Genomic DNA, 22851 nt, shown 5'->3' with positions numbered 1-22851 from the left:
GCCAGCCTACGTTTCGGCGAAACATCGCCTCCATGTTCAGGGTCCAATAAGCCGAGCAAGATACCAGCGTGAAAGCGGCTGGCGAGCCGAGTAATCGGCTATCAGAGTCAAAGTCACGTTGCAACCGACGGTCGGTCAGTCCCCTTTGGTTGTCATGATAGATTTTAGTTACTGTTTGACAGTAACAGTTTTGTCCATGTGAGACGCCCTCTCTGACGAGAGCACGGGCCTTTTGTGCTTAACATTTACAATTTACACGTTATTACATGGCATAACAGTGCATATGTACTACAAGTATATACACGGCCTCTCTCAGTCCAGTCCGAGGACAGCAGATCATGCCCTATCTTATGTAGATCACGCTACAACGGCAATCTAGTCACCTGAACGATTATGTGCTTTACCCTTTACCGCCTTCAAGTTTGAGCCTCTTACATTTTCTGTGTCAGGCTTCATTTTGTCCAATATTGCGAACATTTGCATTTTCATAATTTCGTATGACTTCTGCTTGTTGCATTCATAATTTTGTTATATAATCATATGGAAGTTCGAAAGTCACCTGCGAATCGCGGACCGGTGTGCAGGTGGGGCAAGCATTAGTTATGATAGGCCTAATGAGTGCTTTGTGGAGGGTAAATTTAATGTTAGCGCTTAATCGCTCGCTTTTGAATAGGGAATATACTGTAATAAATGTTCTGAAGTGATTGGCTTCTGTCGTTTCTATGCTCAGTGTCAATGTATATGTATATAATTCTCGTATCGACGATTATACCGAGATATTTTACGCTGTTTACAAGTGGAATGTTCCGTCCATTTAATGTAAGATTGAGCTCAGGCCGTCCAAGTCTGCGAGAGAAGTAGATCCCCTGATTTTTCGTCGTTGATTTTAGTGCTTCAGCGCTCACACCACGTCTTCCTTGAGCTGAGACCGCGCTCCAGTTTTCTGACAACAAAACTCTCCCTGCCATCTGCCGCAAACAGACAGGTGCCGTCGGCAAAGAGGGCTAGATGAACACCATGTGTTTTGATGGCATCATTTATATACATACTGTACAGTGTAAGGGACAGGACGAAACCTTGAGGCACCTCTGCTTGCATTTCCCTGGCCTAGGCATTTCACCTTCAACCAAAACTGAATTTTCTTTGTGAAAGAAAAGAGCCAGTAAGCTTGATTAAACTGGTCCAAAATTCCAAATCAGGTGACTTACATAGTAAGCCAGTGTGCTGGGGCCGCGCCATAGCTCAAGCGGTTAGTCGCTGGCTTCCCGCGGCGGCCCGGGTTCGATCTCGGGTCTGGTCAAGTGGGATTTGTGGTGGACAAAATGGCACTGGGGCGGGTTTTCTCTGAGTACTTCGGTTTCCCCTGCCAATTTTCATTCCACCGAATTCTCCATTATATTAATCACCGGGGCAGGCTACAATAGGCCAATCAGTGGCCGCCGTGCAAAGTGGCCCCATTGGTCCCCACCCCCCACTAAGAGAATTAAAAAAAAACAGGGTTGTCTCTTGGATATTGGCCTATGGGCAGAAGATTCTTGAGGTGCAGCGTATTGTTACAGATCTCTGTTGTAGGTACTTGAATATTCTCTGGCATTAATATGTTGACAGAGTGAGCAAGATAATGTTAGAGTGACTGAATGTTTAGCGTGTCCATAATTAACTAAGTGCGTGTTAGTTATAGACATACCAGATGGTCACTTATTGTGTCTGCTTTTATTATTCTTACTAACACGAAAGAAAAAACGTCATCCTGCTCTAAGTTTTCAGTACAGCTTAACCAGTAGGTGGTGGCCATGTTATAGATATACACGGTGACTTCACTTTTGTAGGGATTGTCCCTAAGAAATAATGCTTTAATGGTTAATGGTTAACATCTTAAATCGTGTAAATTTTCCTAAGATTCCATTGCCTACTGTGGTTTTCTACCATTTTTCCATATTCATAAACACTGAATTTGCTGAAGGGTTTATTTTTTTGCACACATTTAGGAAATCTCTGAGTTTTCCTGGGGTCAACCACCTAATGAAGATTATCCCTGGTTATTTGCACAAAGTATTGAAATAATATTTTTAAACACCCTTTGTGTACTTGTGCCCTGTTTGTAACTTTATTATTCATGCTTCTGCTTGTTTCCATTGGTCAGAAGAAGAAGAAGAACATGGTGTGCGTGTGTGGATGAATTTATGATGGAGAATGTCATCATGCATGCTTTGTATATGGTAGTGATTATGGAGTGGTTTTAGGTAAAATTTTGCTATGGTCATGTTTATGATCATCTTTGTTTGATGAGGCCTGTCAGTTTTATATTGATGTTATATTTGGCAGTTCTGCTGCATTGATTAATTGTTACTATGTTTTATTGTTTTTTTGCGCAACTTTTATGTAATATTCTTAACAATGTGATTTTTGTTTCACCATGGTGTCGCACTACACTAACTTATTTACACTGGTAGTAGACATGTTTTGGCCACACACTGCCGTCATCAGGTACAGCTGTATGTTGTGTGTTGGAGCATTGTGTTGTTCTCTCGTTGAGTGAAGCATCGATTACAATTGAAATTACAATCATTAATTAAGAAGTCAAGTTGAAAGTTAAAATCCAAGTTTTGTCACTTAGACGTTGAAGAAATTTATGAACTTGTTGTATGTAAGTTTCAGGTACAGCTTTTTTCGTTGTATTTATTGGGTGTAGTGTTTGGGGCCGGTGTATGAAAACCACTGAAATGTACAATGAGGACCGTGGGGGGGGGGNGGGGGGGGGGAGCTGTTTCTCAATGATATAGTGGCAGGAGCATGAAGCTGGCCAGTCACTTCCGTCTGGAGGCAAAGTTAAGAACGATAGAGCGATACCTTCACTCTCCACTCAATCTGTATGGTGTGCTTAAGGAATTAAGCAGAGGCATAACTTTCCCATTACTCTATGGAGTTCCTTAGTGTATCCAGAAGAAAAGATATCCAAAGATGGGAATAAATCTTGTGAGCTCTTAATTCTGGTTTCTTCTGAATTCTTTATGTTGTGCAGTAAGGATGCTTTGAGGGCTGCCAGTATTGGTTATCTTTGTTTAGGACTTCTAATGTTGTACAACAGATGATTGAGGCCAAACTCATCCGTGTAGAATTTCAATGTTGGGTTCTTGTTCCCAGCAGCTGTCTCCTGTGGCAGCAGCAGTGCCAGTAGCAGTGGCCTCTGCAGATCGGTTCTGCTGGTTATGTCACAAAGACGGGGTAGTAATCAACTGCGAGACATGTCCCCGTGTGTACCACTTACGTTGCATCCAGCTGGAAGCTGCACCCACAGAAGATTGGGTCTGTCCAGAGTGCATTACTATCCTTCATGCAGAGAACACCGACACAAGGTGAGTACCCTTGTGGCTTAGAGATTTGTCGAGGTCAAGGAAAATACTAAAGTTAATACAGGGATCCTCTGTCTTCAAGAAAAAATACATTCCTGAGATGACTGCCGTTAAGGTCGTGAGCTCTGATAAATATATATCTCTGTGCATATGTACTGGTATGGAAGATCATATAAGACCTACCACATAAAATGTTTCAAAGACTGGATAAATGAAGTTGCCTACTTTCTTGACATGTGGCTTATTTTATGAAGCTGTGAGTAGCAGACCATATAGCACTTAATGGTAGATTGACCTATGAATGATGAATTGGAAAGGGTTTGGAAGGAAGTGTTCGTGGCCTAATTGAGATACTATCTCAAAATTTGCAGGGGCTGAGGAAAACCAAAAAGGCCTCAGTCAGTCTAGACAATGTCCAGGCTGAGATCTGAACCAAGCATCTCCTGATTGTAAACATGTAGCTTGGCTGCTGTACCGATCTGTGTGGTCAAACAGAACTGTGAACAATAAATTAATGTATAAGTAACTTGTATAGTAGGTCTAGATGAGTATTTTATCAAATTTTTGAAGAGTCTAAACTGGAAACTTTCCAAACCATTTCTCTTGCCATCTGATATATTTGTATGAGACAGAGTCAGTAAATAGGTCACGAATGGATATAACATGTAAAACATGTTATATTTGAACGTGGGAAAAAAAAGAAATATTTCTCAACATATCCTCCACCAACATTGATACACTTGTCCCATCGCAGCACAGAAGCCACTTCCACCAATGTGGTTTTTTGATGGACCAAACAGATGGAAGTCACTAGGATCCAAGTGTGGGCTGTAGGGCAGATGTTTAAAAAGTTCACACTGTAGTTCTTGAATTCTCTACTGGGTTGCTGGGGGTGTATGGGGTCTGGCAGTGTCAGTTGGCCTGGATGTTTTCTGCAAATTGCAACCCAATGTTTCAACAGAACTTCACAGCAAAATGCAGAATTCACATTTTCTCCACACTTCTGAAAATGGGCTAACAGTACTCCCTCAGAATTCCAAAACCTTCCCAGCTGATGGTGTACCCTTAAACTTTTTGGTTGAACGAGAAGGTTAACAGGGATGTTTCCATCTTGCATACAGTACAAGATGTTGCAAGGACCTGTTTGGTTCATTTTTTCTTATTCCTTCAGTTTTCTGGGCACCCACCATGCAAACACTTTATTAGACTTCAAAGGATCATGCAGTATGCTAACCCACAGAAATGTCCTAATGCAGTTGCCACACTGTCTATCGTTATCCTCCTGTTAGTTCGAATCAGCTCCTCCACCCACTGCACATTTGATTCTGTCGCAGTCTTATCAGGGAAACCTGGTTGGTCATCATCTGCGACTTTCGAACTTGTTTGAGGGAATATATCTACCCAGTTTTGAACCGCCTTACATGACAAGCACTTCCCACTATGAACAAGAAACATTTTTTTATGAATATCCTTTGCATTGAGTCCTTTTGCCCACAAAAGACGCATAACAGAATTCTGCTCATTGGTAGTATACTCCTCGAGCATGGTCACCATTTTGACAGCTGAAACCAGCCCTTGAATATGAGCATGGACGTCTGTTACCTAGCCTGTCATGAAGCTGGACTGTGCTGGTACCGCATAGAAAACCTATTTGATCCATAACAGCTGTTTTAATTCAAACAGTCCTTAAGGTGAGGGCACACTCAGCTTCCTTGTTAGAAGAACTGCCATCATTATGGCCACCTGGAGTGGCAGCAGAGGACTGCATGCTGTAACATGTGCCACTGGCCGCACCACAGCTCAAGCCGTTAGTCGCTGACTTCCCACCGCGGCAGCCAGGGTTCGATCCCGGGTCTGGTCAAGTGGGATTTGTGGTGGACAAAGTGGTGCTGGGGCGGGTTTCCTCCAAGTACTTCGGTTTCCCCTGCCAATCTTTATTCCACCAAATTCTCCATCATCATAATCACCCAGGGCAGGTACAGTAGGCCAGTCAGTGGCCACCTTTGCCAAATGAACCCAGTTGGACTCCACCCCCCAGTAAGCGAATTTTATGCACAGGGACAACTTTTCTTTTACATTGCCTTTACCTGTGTCTGTAGCTAAGTACTTTGCATATGGCATCTTTGCAATAAAACTACAAGATCTGATACAGTTAGATGAATTTTATTCTCATGATCCACTATCATGATTGGGGGAAGTCAGGATGTGAACAGCAATAAGTAATAGAACAACAAAACACAGTCCTTTCACAAAGAATATCCATAATGAGGTGCAGCGATCAGCTATTACATCATGTAGGTCCAACACAAATTCAGTGGTTTATGGTGTTTGAGTATTGCTGTGTTTACTTATTTTTATGGTTTATTTAATGAGGCTGTCAGTAGCTCAAACTATATAGTAGGAGTAGCTGAATTCGCTGGACAGCAATGCTGCATACGTTAATTTTCAGTAGTTGAGGAGCCCGAAACAGCTGTGAACTAAATGGCACAGGTGTGCAGGAACAGGCTTGTCATGCAATAGGTTTTTGTATGTAATCCATTTGTAAAAGTAGGTTAACTAATGTTTCTTTTGTGAGCCACACTAACAGTGCAGAAGAGCCACATTGTAGTTCATGGGCCACACTTAAAATAAAAGAGAGCCACATGTAGCACATGAGCCACACTAATGGTGAAAAAACTGCATATAGCTCATTAGCCACACTAATGATTCAGAAGAATCACATATAGCTCATGAGCCACAGTAAAGGTGAAAAAGAGCCACTTATAGCTAATGAACCACACTAATGGTGAGCTACACTGTTAGTGCAGAAGAGCCAAATATAGCTCATGAACCACACTAATGGTACAGAAGAGCTACATATAGGTAATGAGCCATGCAGAAGAGCCACATATAGCTCATGAGCCAAACAAATGGTGCGGAAGAGCCACATATAGCTCACAAGCCACCGTTTGCTACATCTTCAATAAACTCAATTGATAGTATTTGGAAGGAAATTGTCTTGACTTTATATAAGATACTAGACCCGCATTTGCCTAGAAGAATGAAGAGAATTACGAGATGTCAGTCAGGATAGCCTGTCTTTAGGGCGAGATTCTATCCTGGGGCTTCCCAAATATGAAGCAGGAGTGCTATCCATCCAGTCCTAATGTTCAGTGGGTCTTATGCTATATTTAGGTTCTTAGTCTGAGGTGTGTTTTAAAAGATGAGCAACAGAAGAAATTTTTATACAGAGTTACAGACTTTACCATATGATTCAGTTCTTTCTATATTCATAATAATCGGGGTAGGGGTGAGACATTGAACACGCTGTGGCAGAGACCATGGTAGAGGGTGTGTGGTATATGTACTTTCCATCTACTTATGATTGTGCATTGATACTTTTGGAGATGTTAAAAGAAAGAGACTTTGACTAAATGTACTATGTTGTGTTCTACATGAAACAAGTTTTATGACTGAGCACTCTGGCAGGCAGCTTCCTGCAACATACTTTAGAAAGTTGAGCCATGTATATGTCTTGCATAATGGACACAGAGTGGGTTCTGCTTCAAGTGTCAGTTGAGACGCTTGCCAAGGAAATGCCATGTAGAAAGTTACATTGAGTATGGAAGCCTCAGATTGTTCAGCTGGAGGGCAGGAAAAGAAAGAGTGCTACCACTCATTTAGTTGATGGTGCTCCTGCTTTGCCCCATTCAGATGTGTGCAGTGTTGCCACTGTATTGAAGGTACTTGTTGCCTCCATCTTCAGGATCAAACCGAGAAGGACAAATGAAGAGGCATCGTATGTATGTGTATGTGTGTGTGTGTGTGTATGTGTATATATATTCATCAGTAATCTGTCAGACGACAGGTCCACAGTCTCTTCCAAAACAGTTCCTCCATTTAATGCGATCTAGAGCTTTCTCCTTCAAATAGAAATAAAAATATCCTATTCTTCCCCCAAGATCATCCAGCATCTTCTTACGTCTTCTTCCTCGTCTTCTGGATCTCGCATACCTGGTATCTCTGCTTTTGGAAAGAGACTATCCAGGAAGTGATAATGTGGTAATTTCTCCATTTACTTTCCACATCACATTACAACAGCCGTTCAAGCCACTCTGGTCACACCTGTTGCTATACAAACTTGAACCATCTCGAGCATCATTTGCTCTGTGCTTCAAGTCGCTGCTGATGACGCTGCTTCCGGCATCAGTTTTTGGTTTTTGGTGTGTCTCTTTGTCTGATGCCTACCCTTTGACCTGTCCTGCAAGGGAGGCCCTGCCAGTAGCTACACTACCGCTGGTATAGCTCTCAGGGTCCTTGGTATACTCAAACCCCCTCGCCAGGATAAGGTGGAGACACCAAGGAGGGGAATATATATATAAATAACATCGCACCATGAAAACCAAAAATCAGCACCAGCGAAGGTGTAGACATATCTTCAGAAATATCTAAATTGATCCCAGGGCCATAATGAGGCTGGAAGGATTAGGTCATTTGAACAATGCAGTGACCTCATCAAGAACTGAACATGTGACTTTCCGGCTTGTAGCATAGTGCCTTAACAAACTATGCTGCCACGAAAGCGTAAATAATAACCATACCAGAATTTTTTTCACAAAACAAATGAGCTCTATGCTAACATCTGAGTTTAATGCGAAAAGGTTGGTGTTTTTAATCCAGTTTGTGATTTGCTGTAGTTCCTCAAAAGTCATTGTCAGGATATATCTTAAAATACACCAGGAATTAATCCTCCATTGCCCATCTCATTCATCAGCCCTCTTTTGGGAAAAAGGGGAGGAATTTTGTATGCTCTCAGGATCTAGAGTATACGTATAATAACATTTTATTCAGAGGAAAAATGTGGCAGTATAAACTTACAAATAAGGCATATAAGGAACAAAAGCATTCAGCATGGGTCCACAAATAGGTGCCATGTGTACTTATGTACAGGCAGGCTCATTCTTTGGATAACAGCCATACTGCAGCCTGTTCATAAATGAGAGGCTACCTGTTGTCTGGCTCCTCTTCAATAAGAATACTCAGAATTATTGGGTTTTTGGTCTTTGTCCATCATCTGGGATTGTAAAAACTAGGGAACACAACTACACAGATGGCACTAGTGGTAGGCACAGAATGGTTTCAGAAATTCCCCATTTAATTAAATTTGTTGCAAAAAAAAATTCACCTCCGTTTCTTTCTTAGTTTCAGGTCCACGCATGCTTTATCACAATTTCTATTGCTTATTTTCCTGTTATCTCCCTTCAGCAAGACCCAGTCTCAGGTATTTATATTGCTGTAGTTATACTGACATCAGTTGTCCTCTGATTGTGGGTAGCTCTTTCTAAGGGACTTAACAGAGTAGGTGTCTCTCCTTCACCTGAGGACGGAAACAGATCCAGTTTCCAAAACATTATGTTCTCTAGTTTTTTAGAATACTGGGCGATGGACAAAGTTCAAAAACCCAGTATACACCATCATCAGAACCCTTCAGAATCCATGATAAGAAAACTGACTGATACAACACAATGTAATTGAAAACTTCTGTCCACATTTGCAAAATGTTCTCAATAAATTAATTTTGTATTTCAGCATCCTTTTGAAATTTTTTTAATTAAATGTCTATGTATCCACAGTATATCAATAATGCAGCAGTTGTTTATTCACCATTTAACACTTAACACAACATGTTTCGGCCATAGATGGCCATCTTCAGGTGTCTTAATGCATCCAAACTGTTATACCTATCTGATATGCGCTAAAACTGCTCATTGCAGTCCACTTAAAAATAACAAATAATTACTGGATGATAATTAATTATGTTATTTTTTAATTACCAATACGGATCCATATCAGTGCAACATGTTGCATTATATACTGACATAAAACTTCGGCCTCAAGTTGGTGTTATAATTAAAGCAGCAAATACATAAGTAAGATAAAAGATAAATATAAAGGCATACCATATATCAAGATTTATAACATGTTGAATATATTATCAAAAATATTAAAATTATTTTTAAAAAATGTTAAAGGATTTTTTTGTATGGTAGGTTAAGAATGTGTATGCCTGCTTAAATATTTAAGGTTCCACTGCTGCAGTGTACAAATTGGGCATGTATGTTGTTTCTAGGTCTTTGTTGTAGAAGCTTTGTACATAGTAAGCCCGGTTGTGAAGCCCAACGACAAGTTTCTGTGATGTACGGATTGTTAGTATGTGGTATATTGGTATGCTATTTCCACGATATGTATCTTGTATAATCATACAATATGGTATATGTGTTTCTTGTCTGGGCTTATATACATTCAGCGTGTTCTACGCATTGCATTGGTTCCATGTAGATTGTTTGGAGACCAATGGTGTAATATTAAAACTGAGTATATTTGTTGTGTTGACATAATTCCTATACATATACTTCTAATTTAATTGTCAACAAGAAACATACAATGCTCAGTGCCATATCTGACTATGGCTTAACACAAGCTCATGACTAATTCATCGCATAAACAAGCATGCAGTTATTGATGAAATGAAGTACACACTTATTAATAAGACAGCTGTATGGAACCGAACTGTGTTTGTGAGCGCATGAGTCACTGAATGCTGATTGCCAACAAGTTAACTGTTTTTCAGAGTGCCATGACTGTTGGCCGAATCTTTAGTATTTGGGAGTGTCCTTATTATACCAGTGCCTTGCTTACACAGGTGCATAAAACATTATCAAAATAGAGACTGACTGAGTAAACTGATTCAAATAGTAACACTTCTGACTTTTATTTTGGCAGTGCCAAGTTCATATCTCAGCCAGGACACTAATTATTCTCTCATTTCATTGTTTTCTCCAGTTCCTCCAGGCAAATATACCTGAAATTAAGCTATGGCCACCACCTTCAGCGTGCTTTTCAGTTAATTATTCAGTAATAATACTACCATTTGATGCTACAGATAGCACTGTTAAATAGCCCATAAATAAGTAAGTAAATGATACTGTATATCTTTACTGGGATTGTTCATAGCTTTTATTAGTATCAGGAGGTGTAATCNCTACAGATAGCACTGTTAAATAGCCCATAAATAAGTAAGTAAATGAAAATGTTTCAGTGATATATAAAATATGCTATGAGTGATTTCTTGACTGCCTCTGTGGTCTACTGGTCAGAGTTCCTGGCTACAGATCCAGAGGTCCCTGGTTCGATTTCCAGCACTAGCAGATTTTCTGAGAAGTAGTGGGTCTGTAGTGGGGTCCACTCAGCCTTGTGAGGATAATTGAGGAGCTGTTTCAAGAAAATAGTGGCTCTGGTATAGAAAACCAAAGTTAACGGTCATGGGAATTCATTGCGCTGACCACATAGCACCCTCTATCAGCTAAAGTTGGCACTAACTTCGCCAATAGGCGACCAAAACCATGGAGTTTGTCTTGTTTTACGAGTGATTTCTTATGTTTCTTCATTGTTCTGAACAGCTCTTGTTTGTTACCAAACAACCTGTGCAGATGACAGTGATTTTAAATAGTTGGAAATTACTGAACATGTTCATCTAGTGGCAATGCTGTAGGCATTGGAATTGAGTCTCAGCTAGGACGTTGAGGTTTTTGTGGTATTCCTCAGGCCTTCCCTGCAAATGTCAGGAGAGTGCCTTGATTGCATCCTTTCATATCCTTTCCAATTTGTCATTCATGAATCATAAATCCATTGCTATGTAGTCTAGATACAGACAATGTCATGCATTTTCATGTTCTTATCTTAAGAAGTGGATGATTTAGTAAGATGTGCAGTTTGTAGGCATCTTATCTGTACTGCTCTGGGAGTAAGACAGTGCCAGATAAGATTTACTTTAGAGAGTACTATCTTCTGGGACATGACACCATGTAATCTGGTAGAAGTTTACTGACATTTTGGAAGAACATCTTCAGGGCTGAAGAGTGAACCAAGAAGGCAATCAAACAGCAGGCAGGGTGCTTGCTTTACTTGTTCTTCAACCCTGAAGATGGAGCCAGTACACTCCTCCGAAACGTCACCAAATTACACAGTTTCATATCTCAGAAAATAGTACTGTTCATAGTCACTGTCATGAGAAACTGAAATCCAACATTTACTTTAATGTTTTTAAGGCACTGTCTTGTGGCTGTTAGCTACATACATGTCGCCTTGAGGCTCGTTTATTTTTGTTAAATGAGGACACTGAGTTGAGTAATGGCATCTGCCATATGCTTTCCTTGAAACTGCATTGAAGTGCACTTTTGAGCTTCCATTAAGAACTGGAATGACTTTTGACAGAAGCAAAAATTTTATAAATTAAAAGAGTAAGGAGTTTAGATACATTAGTTTAAATACATTTNTACTTACTTTTGAATGTTTTTTATTACTTTAGGTTAATCTAGCTTTGTTCTCTTGGCAGATTTGAAGTAAGGTATTTTTGTACTTAATGCATAATGATATCCTTGGTTAAGGAATAGAAGTTCTGGAACAAAATTTGAAGTACTTCTTCAAACTTTTCTACGGTAATTCAGAAAAACACATTTCACACTACACCAGATATCATTTTGTGAGGAGAGAAGAACTCATGTGCCTCTTCTAGTTAAAACTTTTGATATCCTACCTTTGCATCTATTGTAAAATTCAACCTTCAGGTTAGTTAACCAACTTCATATTATACAGGATGGGGCGCAGAAACTTCCTTTCTGTGAAGACACATTGTGAAGGGAGGGGAGGTCACAGAGAAGTGGGGATAGGCTCAGCGAATGCAGCAGTCACAGAAGTTTCTGTCTTATACCCCTCTGTAGGAAACATGAGGTGGACGAGTGAGCAGTGTGCGTTTGCTGTTGAAGCCTATTTTTCAAACAACCATTCCTACGTGGCGGTGCAGTGTGCGTTCCGTACTCACTTCGGAATTAAGCCCAGAGGTCCGGTTCGCGACCGGAAATCGATTGTTTTGTGGGCAGGGAACTTTAGGACACCCGGGAGTGTGGTGAAAAAATCATCAGGACGACAACGGAGCGTTACGACACCAAAAAATGTGGAGGCAGTTCGACAGTCGATTTTGAGATCTTTTTCGAACCAGCTCTTGAAGAAATGCATCTAGGAAATGTCTTGTTCCAACGAGATGGTGCTACGGCCCACAGAGCCCGAGCTTTGATGACAGTTTTGAGGGCAAAGTTCCCCGAATGGCTCATCTCGCTTCAAGGTGACATTCTGTGGGCAGCACACTCACCTGATCTAACCCCCTGTGATTTTTTTTTATGGGGATACCTCAAGGAAGATGTTTTTAAACATCGCCCCACAAACCTGCTTCAGCTGAAGAATGTTATTTGGCAGGAAGTAGCCCAAATTCCAGTGCACATGTTGGAACGTGCAGAGGGGAACTTCAGAAAACGGTTGCATCAGTGCATAGAGAATGGTGGCCAGCACCTTCAATATATTTTGTTTAAAACTACATGATTTAAAACTTTAAAGTATGTTCTTTCATTAGCTAAACATAAATTTTGTCTATTAGAAATAATTTTTCTTTTATTCACCATCAAAAAAAGGAAGTTTCTGCACCCCATCCTGTACAAAGCATTCACCAGCTGTTCTAATATTATGAACAAAATGTGCAACCAAAATATTTGCCAGGTGTTTTAACATTCCAGACAGAATATTCAGCCTAAGTGTCTATCAGATATTCAAAATTTTCTGTAATTATGACTAATGAGGCCATTTGAATATCAAGCTCTTTGCTTTTATTTGTTTTGCTTTTCTTTGTGTGTGCAGTTTTTCTTTTAGATTTTATGTAAAATTCACTGTGTCATGGGTCATGGTCAACTTTTGATACAAAATCACCAGTAAACAGTACCAAAGCTACTAAATTTTGTTGAAATGTGGCTTGATATTGAGGCTTCAAGGAAGCTTCTTGATATAAAATAATGCATAAAAACTGTTCATAAGTATACAGAATGTTTGCTGTGAAAACATTTGTTTGTGGTTGTCATTTGTCATAAAATTTGGTACAGAATCAAAATAACATCATTAAGAACTAGTTCTAGCTTATATATTTTGTTTCCATGAACACTACATAAATGCTCTGTAGTGTAAATATACAGATATTTTTTCTGTACATTAATTTGTAAACATCATCAAGCAGTGATCTGTGATGTTGAACTGTTTTAAAGTTTCCCAGACTCAAAGGAAGCTGGACAGTTCTGCTTTATGGTGTATCCAAGTGCTGGTAGCCAGCAGAGATCGGGTTGGCCCTTCCTACCATCATGCTGGTTGTATCAATCCATGCTGCATGTGTTGGTGGCTGCAGAGGCAGGATCAATAGTTTAGCAATGTGCTGCCCTACAGCCCACCATAACTACACACACAGCATCTCTTCTCTCTTCCCACCCCCCATCATCTGCTCTCGCAACCTTCTCTGTCCCTTCCTCCCTCTCTCTCTTTCTCTCTCTCCCACCAGCTCTTGCAGGGGAGGGGGGACACACCCACACAGAATAATTATTGAATGGAAAATGTCCTTTTTTTACAGTATATTCCCTTGTAGATTTCTATAAGTAACATGGAGATAATACTGAATCTGAATTTGTGTTAAGTTGAATGGAATTACATAACACCCCTTCCCAATAACGCTTGGTTTTTGGGGGCTAGGGTTCCTTTTTTACTTAGTTGTGCAGTATGCAGTGAATTATATGTTGAAAAATGATATAGATGTCTCAATATACCTTTCCTCCAAAAACCTAAAGTATTTGTGTGGCACATGAAAAAGATGCTTTAATACATGAAATCCCCTTGCATGTGTTTGCAAACTGCTTGTAATTAGGTCTGGCACACTCGTAGGTCGGTAGAGATAGGATGGGATGGTATGGATTGGATAGATCTGGCTCAGGATAGGGACCAGTGGAGGGCTCTTGTGAACACGGTAATGAAACTTTGGGTTCCATAAAATGCTGGGAAATTCTTGAGTAGCTGCAGAATTGGTGGCTCCTCCAGAAGGGCTCAGCTCCGTAAGTAAGTAAGTAAGTAAGTAAGTACACTTTTTGAGTGCTGTTTAATGTCTATAAAACAAGCAGGAAGTAATTCATCATTGACATGTCTAGGATTTTAACTGTTTGATTAAACATGTTTGTTTTTAAACTCTAGAAACTGCTAATTGTACTTTTTAACTTATCATGTGTCATTCCACTGTCTCCTGCATTTTTATATGTATATACTATTATTAGGAGTGGGGTAGCTCAGTTGATATAGTTGGATTCCTGGAAGGGGAAAGAGATTCTTCTCTTCTCTGCAGTATCCAGAATGTCTCTGGGGCCAGTCAACCCTCCTATCCATTGGGCACTGGGGGCTCTCCCCAAAGGTGAAGTGGCAGGACGTGAAGCTGATGACTCACTTCCATCTATACCTCCACTTTCTCATACATTTTCATGCCACAGTGCTTAATTAATTAAGGCCCAGAGAAAGCTTTACACCCTTTTCTAAGTATTCTGTGTATTATTTTTGTGATAAATAATACATTTTGGTCACCCAGTGCTGCTGTTTTCAGGTGTAAAAATGCTAGTTGTATGTGGCTTTATTATAACTGCTGTTAATGAATGCAAGAGAACACATTCTTACAAAACAGAATGCTGTAGTACTTTGCATTGATGTGTGTGTCTAAAGTACTGTTACATTCATTCATTCATTATGTTGATCACTTTCATTGTAATCTTTTTCAATGTACAACAATGACTGTTTTAATGTTCATGCATATTTAATAATCTGTACTTATAGAATATTTTTTTCTGGTCCCAGCCAAAGCCCAATATAAACAATGTATTGTTTTCTCATATTTAGTGAACTTCACTTTAGTATAAGAAATTTTTGATCTTCCAGAACTTGTACCTCGGGTTAATATAATTGCAGTTAAAACAACAACTGGTCCTGTTTCCTCTCTACAGAAAACTGTTCTGGCACAACCATTGTGTTTATTTCATGTAGGAGTTTATTTCATATTTTTAAGTAATTGTATTTATTTGCATGGACATGGTTTCTTTAACAACTTACACAAAGGAACTACCGTGTCATATAAAGTCTTGTAAGATCATTAATATTACCTTGATGTAATTCTTAACCTCCACTTGCTCAAAACCTTGATTTAGCCCAAGAAAAGCCATTCTCCCAGAGATTTATTAAACATGGATTTATTTGTATTAAATGCTGTTGTTATATCTACAGCATTCCCTTTACTAAACAAGATCGGATACAAAAGCAGCCATGCCAGGAGATAAAGTTCCTTAATGCATATGAAATTGTATGTACTGTTGGCACAGTTTTGTGAATATGGTTAATTAAAAATACAATGGAGCATATAAATTTGTGCAAACACATTACAAGTAATAAATCAGTTTCAGAAGTCAGTAAATCTGTTTACATTGTGCTGTTTGCTTTGATATTAGTGGAAATAATATTAATGAAAATGACACATCTGGCAAAAACAAAACAAGAAAAGCAAGATAGTCACAACAGTTTTAAATTCACAGCCAAATTTTAAATTTCGCTTATTCATCTTTTTGTGATCTGTTGTCAGTGAGGAATATAAATCTTGATCTCTTGGTGAAGATACAGGTAAGGTTAACTGGAAAGAAAAGAAAGTGGCCATGACCTGTTTCATGACACACTGTTGTAGAAGGACTGAGAAAAAACATAAAAATCTATGCAATACTTGTAAGGGCTCCTCAGGACATGATTCCATTGAAGTACAAGGCCATCTCTTACCTCCATGCCAACCATATCAGTGAGATGCACAGTGTATATTCATATTGCTAAGACACAGTACCCAGTTGAATTTATATGCTTTTTACAGTGCATGTACAGTATACTGTTACTAGGCTTGAGTTTGGAAACTTGGGAGTTAGACACTTGGATAAACTTAATTGCTAAAACAGTGATTGTATTGGTCAGTAAGTAACATCTCATTGGAGAAATGTAAGGGAGAAATTAACAGATATTGCGGTTTGTGTGTAAAGAACATGTCTCTTATATAAGAGCTGAGGTTTTCATGGAATTTTCATATTGATGTATTTCGGCTTGTGACACTGTTGTTGAACCATGAAGGTGGAGGCAGTTAGTCCCCCCCCCAAAAAAAATATATGTTACCAACATACCAGATTGTACATATGTCTCATATGTTTGTTAGAAAAGCTGATATTATTTTCAGAGTAGCAGATTTAAATTCACTAGAGGCCCAAGACTGGTTTTAGCTCTAGTTCCAAAAGCATCTAACTTTTAAGATATATGTTTTCTCATCATTCCATTTGACTACTTCATATAGTATTTTGGTAATTATGTCTCCAGATCAAGGGCAATGAAGTTGCTGAGCCTGGACCAGCTGTGCAATCTCCTGAAGTATGCTGTGTCAAGGATGAAGACATATTCTGGGGTGAGTGTCATGACCCCTTCTTCTGAGTTTCACATACAATGTGATAAAGTGAAAATCAAAATATAGGAATGAAGAAATGGACAAATCTTGATATACTCCATTTTTACTTTCCACAAATTGAAAAATTATTCTGTTTCCTGTGAGACTTTTTGTTGGATATCATGATGAATTCTTCTTTCGTTTAAATCATCGAAGTCATGCGTTCCAACAATATGGCATGCAGCCTCGTTTCCGTGGTTAGATCATTCTTGAATGAGAAGTTTTCATATTGTGAAATCACCTGAGGGAGGCCCCATTTGCTTTCCATTGCATTCAACCTAAGCCCAGTCAACGTTTTCCTTGGAGCTATATCAGAAATGAAGTTTTAAACCAACTGTAAAGGGTTCTGGCACCTGAGTATTACACTTTGTTATATCATATTTTTTGGCCCGTGTCCATTGTCTGATATTATAAAGCTATGACCACAACCTTTTTGGAAGGTATATCTGCTCCTGTCCTTGGGTTAGGCGTACCTAGTCAGTTGGGTCTGATAAAAAAAAAGTGATGTCAGTCACTGCTCATGAAATTAGGATATTCTATTAGAATAACTGAGCAGGTACTCCACCTCACCCAAGGCCAGGACCACAACAAGCTCCCAGAATAGCTGTCTTTCTATTTATAGAATATCAGATAATGGACTAAGTCCAAGAAACTGGTATTGCTAAATGAAATTTTTGTTCCATCAGTGCCAGAAACTTTTGACTGTTTAAAGAAGAGCTCAGGTAATACTGTTGGAAGATTTCATCCTGATACACTGCAAAAGAGGACAGCTTTGATACATGCAGAACCGCAAACAGAGCACATGTTGAATTTCAGTAGGGTACCAAAAAATTATTATTGAGGTGTTCTTTCCAGTGACTTGATTTTTTGTTTTTTCATTGCTATTTCATAATTAAATATTTTAAAGCTCACTTTATTTCTGATCATCCTGTACATCACTATGGCTTTATACATTTCAACTTGTTTTACTTATCAGATGCAGAAAATGTATGAAAATAAAATTCTGATAAGTAGAATTTGAACTGCAAATACATGTTTCTATCTCAGATTCTCTTGCACTGTATATTTTGTGGTGATGATGGTGGGGGGGAAGCCATGATATGTAAACTGTGTGTTGTACTTTGGTTGTCATGATGAATAGATTGGGGGCAGTCAGAATTATAAAGGAAATATCCTCTGCATATCACAGAGAACTACTTGTGGTACAGTCAGCACAATTTGAGGTGTGGCTTTGCTGCATCATTATAAGGGAATGCCAGCACATAGCTGTACTGTCTGGCCCAGCTGTCTTGCCTGACTGTTCATTAAGAGAGAGGTTGAGCCCTACCCACTAGCCTTTGTTTGTGTGCAGGTTAGTTGACTTGCTAAGCCAGGAACAAGCCTGGCATTCACCTGCTGACCTTGGGGAGTTTATACACACAGCATAGTCCATCTCTCTTACATCTTACCCTTTTTTATCTGTATACACATTAAGCAAAAGATCATGATGAAGAGAAACGAAGGGGAGGAGAAGATGTGCTTTGAATGTGAATTTGTTTGTATGGTGGGACAGTCAGCTATCAAATGCTAAACAATCATGTAGCAATTGTGGACATACTGAATTTTAGCAATGCTTGCTGCCACTGTGTTGAGGATCTTTTGTCTTCCAGTCTGATATCAAGAAATATAAAGATTAAAATACATAAAACCACAATTTTGCCTGTTGGTTTGTCTGGTTGTGCACCTTGTTCTCCCACATTAGGGGAAGGACATAGACTGAGGGTGTTCAAGAACAGAATGCCGAGGGTAATATTTTGACTTTAAAGGGAACAAGTAACTAACAGGAGGTTGGAGAAAACTGCATAATGACGAACTTCATCATTTGTACTCTCCACATATTATAAAATATTCAAATCGAAGAGGATAAAATAGATTGAGCATGTAGCATGCATGGGAGAGAGATGTGTACAGAGTTCTGGTAGGAAAATTCAAGGAGGACACTTGCAAGACCTAGGCATAGATGGGAGGATAATATTGAAAGGGATCTTAAAGAAGAAGAGTGAGAAGGTGTGGATAGGATTCTTCTGGCCCAGGAATCGGGCTAGGGACCAATGGTAGGCTCTCATTAACTTGATAATTTATGTACCTTCAGGTTCCATAAAATTTAGGGAACTTCTGGACAGTCTGAGCAAGCATTGGCTTCTCAAGGATTCTGCTTAATTTGGTTAGTTACTGATACACAAAACCAACAATTCTATATATTCAGATTTCATAGGAATAACATTTACGAGTATTTTATGTTATGCTGTTATTGTTAAGATGAGCAGTCAGCTTCTCTATATTCATAATTACATCTGGCACTATAGGTAAGAAGATGGGTGGGGAATGTAGCATGCATGACAGCTAGGAGAAATGCACTCAGGGTTTTGGTAGGAAAGCAAGGAGGGAAGAGACCACTTGGTAGACATTGACATACATGGGAGAATAATATTGAAATTGATCTTAAAGAAATAGGGTGAGAATGTATGGATTGGATGCATCTGGCTGCAGGTAGAGACCAGTGATAGGCTGTTGTGAACATGGTAAGGGGCTTACATGTTCCATGAAAGTGGAAAATTTATTGACTAGCTGAGCACCTGTTGACTTCTCAAGATGGACCCTCATTCATGCAATTGGTTGTTCTGTTTAAAAATCTGATATTATTGTCTCCTGGGATGTAACATCATGTAGTATGGTAAACAATACTGACATCATCTTAACTACATTGTTCTGTTTCCTCACTATTTCCTCATGTATTGTAAAGGGTCTTTTCCTTATGATTGATGTTTTGAGCTAATCTGTACCATGAAAGTTGGTAAGGTATCCCGTAATAACAGGCCGTGGAGGCCCACAGGGTTGTGAGATATCAAGGCTCCTACATTCTCTAGACAGTCAGCTCACAGAGGGCGGTGAGGTTGTCAGCCTTACATGCCAGCCTACCTTTACCCCCAGGAAGATTCCTGGTACTAATTTCTCATAGAAGGTGAGTCGAACACAGGGCCATAATGTGGCTGGAAGGTAAACCAAAAAATCCAGTGACCACATCGGGAATCAAACCTGCAATCTTCCGGCTTGTAATATAGTGCCTCAACCAACTATGCTACTGCATGCCCCCCCTCCATATGCTGTTATTTATACTAACCTTTTTGATTTTACAGATGTACATTCCAACCATTAATTGTAATTAACATTTCTTCTATAGAAGTTTCATAGCAGGATCTTAAATTGTGGGATGCTTCTACATGATTTTTATGATAGTTCAGACTTGACTTTTGCATAAAAAGGGACAATATAATTCTGTGTTGGTCCTCCACCCCAGGTTTAAACTTACAGCAGATCAAACCAAATATGTGTTCTGGATGTAGCCCATTCTCTTCACACTGGAATGTAACTGCTGCATTTCATAATGTTTCTCAGTCACTGCATTTAAATCCATACAGTATGTACTTTCATATCTAACCTGATTTAGTATTTATGACATGCCACGACATGTTTTCTTTCTCGTTGGAGTTCAAGGTGAATGTAAAGCTGTGAACATATGCAAGGTCTTTGCAGTTTGAGTATTGATTCAGCTGCAGTGCTTGTGAAAGATACACATTATAATTGGTGAGGGGGGTCAAAGACATAACAGTGCACATACTGGCAAGTAATCAGTACATACCACAGACTTGCCAAAATGTAAAATCACACATCTGCTAGGTAGTGCATTGTGTTTTGACTGAAAGGCTAAAACTGAGCATGAAATATGTCCAAATGTGTATTCAGAAAAGTAATTAATGTGCATTTGTGCTCACACATGTATGTATAAGAGATTTCATGGCGATGTACCTTTGAAAAAATTGATTGCATATGGTGGGCTCGTGGAGTGACCCACCAGGCCTGACATTCTTAGACTTTTTCTTTGGTGATGAGTGTTGCACATATAAAAATGCCTCTAAGGGGTAAAAGAAAGCACTGTACCTGTTCAAGAAAATATTAATTAGGGATGTAGTATTTTGGACCTTTCTAACATGAGAAACCCAGTAACGTACTGTATTATTATGCAAAAATCCAGGTGTACCACTTTCATATGCTACTTTGGGGCGGGGGGAGCCATTGTAGCTCACTTGATACAGAAACTAGGCTGTGGGCTGAAAAAATGAAGAATCAGGGTGCAATTCCTGGCTGAGGCAAGAGACTTTTCTCTTCCCCATAGTGTCCAGGCTGGCTCTGGGGCCCACCCAGCCTCCTATACATGGTTGCATAGGAGATAAAGCAGCAGGGGAGTGAAGTTGACCAGTCAGCTCCATTTAGTGCCAACGCTAAGAATGGTCAAGCTATACCTCCACTCCCCTATACATCTTTATGACATAATTAATTAAGCATAGGGATATCATTATGTTTACTTTTCGTTTTTCCTAATATGTCTTGTATATTATGATATGCTGGTGAGATTTGTGCAAGAGGTGAAGAGGGTGGATTTGTGAGGTTTGATCTTTTGCTCAAGTCACATCATTTGTAGTTTGGAGGTTGGTTTGGAAGTAAATGTAGAAAAAAGTAATTTTTATCATAAAAACACAGGAAACATAATATAAAAGTAACAGATGAAACATCTGAAGTTACCGGAGCATTCACTTGTTTGGTAATGTTATACATTAAACATTCTGTTGTATTGATTAATTACTTAGTTACGTATTTCAGTCTTCTACTCCAACTAGTGTCCAGATCAAGAAAATGTGGACCTATGTATCCACTCCCTCATACACCTTCATGGCATAGTGCTTAATTAATTAAGCATAGGGGCAATGTTTACCTTACTTTTACCTCTTTTCATACTGTTCTCTGTCCTCCTGTTACATCCTCTCCCTGTGCCAATAAATACTCTGAAACACGCCCAGTCTGTGCTCTTCCTGTAGTGTGAAAGACCAGTTTCACCCCCACATGAGACAGTAACGTAAATTGCATTTGAACCTTCACGTTTGTAATTAGGAGATGGGAGTATGAATTATTTTACAAAAATACCTTCCAACTGTTGCATTCATGGGCAGATATGAATACTGCACTCTTCATCGGTTATGACACCCTGTTATTTGGTATGTGGGTACCAGTGCTTGAGAGGAAAATACTGCCACCATGTTCAGGGTGTAGCTAGGCATATCTAGGAGGATAATGTTAAATAGATCTTAAGGAAATAGGATGATTAGTGTGGATTGAATTCTTCACTTGGCTCAGGACAGTGCATTCTCTCATGAACAGAGCACTATTATAGCAGCTGCTTAAGGTCTCTGTACCATGGAATGTTATCATTATTTAATTGTAGATTAAATATTTACTGGTGTGCCTGCTGTGCCCTTTAGTAAACCCAAGATTTTCTTTTATGAAAATTCTCATATTTTATATGCACATCAGGTCTGTGCAATGATGCCAGTTACATGGAAGCCAGACTAGACCTATTTGAGGACAAGCCGAATTTTTAATGAAGTGAAAATAATTGGACTGATTGATATGTCATTGAGACAAAATGGCAGGTAGTGACCACTTCTGATTTTCAGTATGCAGTCACAAAGTCTGGTCTGCACTGTTGATAGTCCTGTTATATTTTCCTGGTATTAACTTTCTGATGCCTGAAATTCATCTAAATATATAAAAATTCACAAAGAAACACATTGTATCTCCATTACAACAACCAGTCAGATAATGCTGTTTAGGGAAGTAACTGCTGCTTTTCTGATAATAATATGAAAAACCACAATGTTTTTATACAAATATATTAAAGCAGATGGTACATATAGTATCACTGTGTGTTGAAGGATTTCTCTAATGAAATGTTAGAGAGTCATACCTTAAAATAGATTGTGACAGCACTTTCATAATCTTATTAGCACAAGTGTTTAAAATTGAAGTGAGACATATTGTCCTTTTGAAGTAGACTATAAGGGAAGACAAAATTTGCTATGTGTGAGCACATTGGGGGGCTGTAGTTCATGGTCTGGTCACACCCAGGGACCAGGGCCCTTGAAGACATCACCAACATGTAGGTGTGTAATCCTAAAAATGAAAGTGCTATGGTGTTCCGGTATATAGTTCCGGGGTCAA

At 39.2% G+C, this 22851-nt stretch overlaps 1 protein-coding gene across 6 annotated transcripts in view; it reads left to right on the top strand.

The window, feature by feature from the left end:
- LOC111872013 overlaps positions 1-22851 on the top strand; it is a 120930-nt gene that overhangs the window by 24325 nt on the left and 73754 nt on the right. For 5 of the 6 annotated variants that reach the window (XM_023865478.2, XM_023865481.2, XM_023865476.2 and 2 more), the window contains exons 4-5: positions 3145-3356; positions 16635-16719. In XM_023865478.2, the coding sequence (XP_023721246.1) occupies positions 3145-3356; positions 16635-16719 (297 nt within the window). The remainder of the gene's footprint in view (positions 1-3144; positions 3357-16634; positions 16720-22851) is intronic. The other variant, XM_023865477.2, reaches the window with a different exon arrangement.

This window comes from Cryptotermes secundus, unplaced genomic scaffold (assembly GCF_002891405.2).
Source record: "Cryptotermes secundus unplaced genomic scaffold, Csec_1.0 scaffold77, whole genome shotgun sequence".
Classification (NCBI taxonomy): domain Eukaryota; kingdom Metazoa; phylum Arthropoda; class Insecta; order Blattodea; family Kalotermitidae; genus Cryptotermes; species Cryptotermes secundus.
The sequence above is the reverse complement of the archived record's forward strand: the minus strand, read 5'-3'. Positions and strand labels throughout refer to the sequence as shown.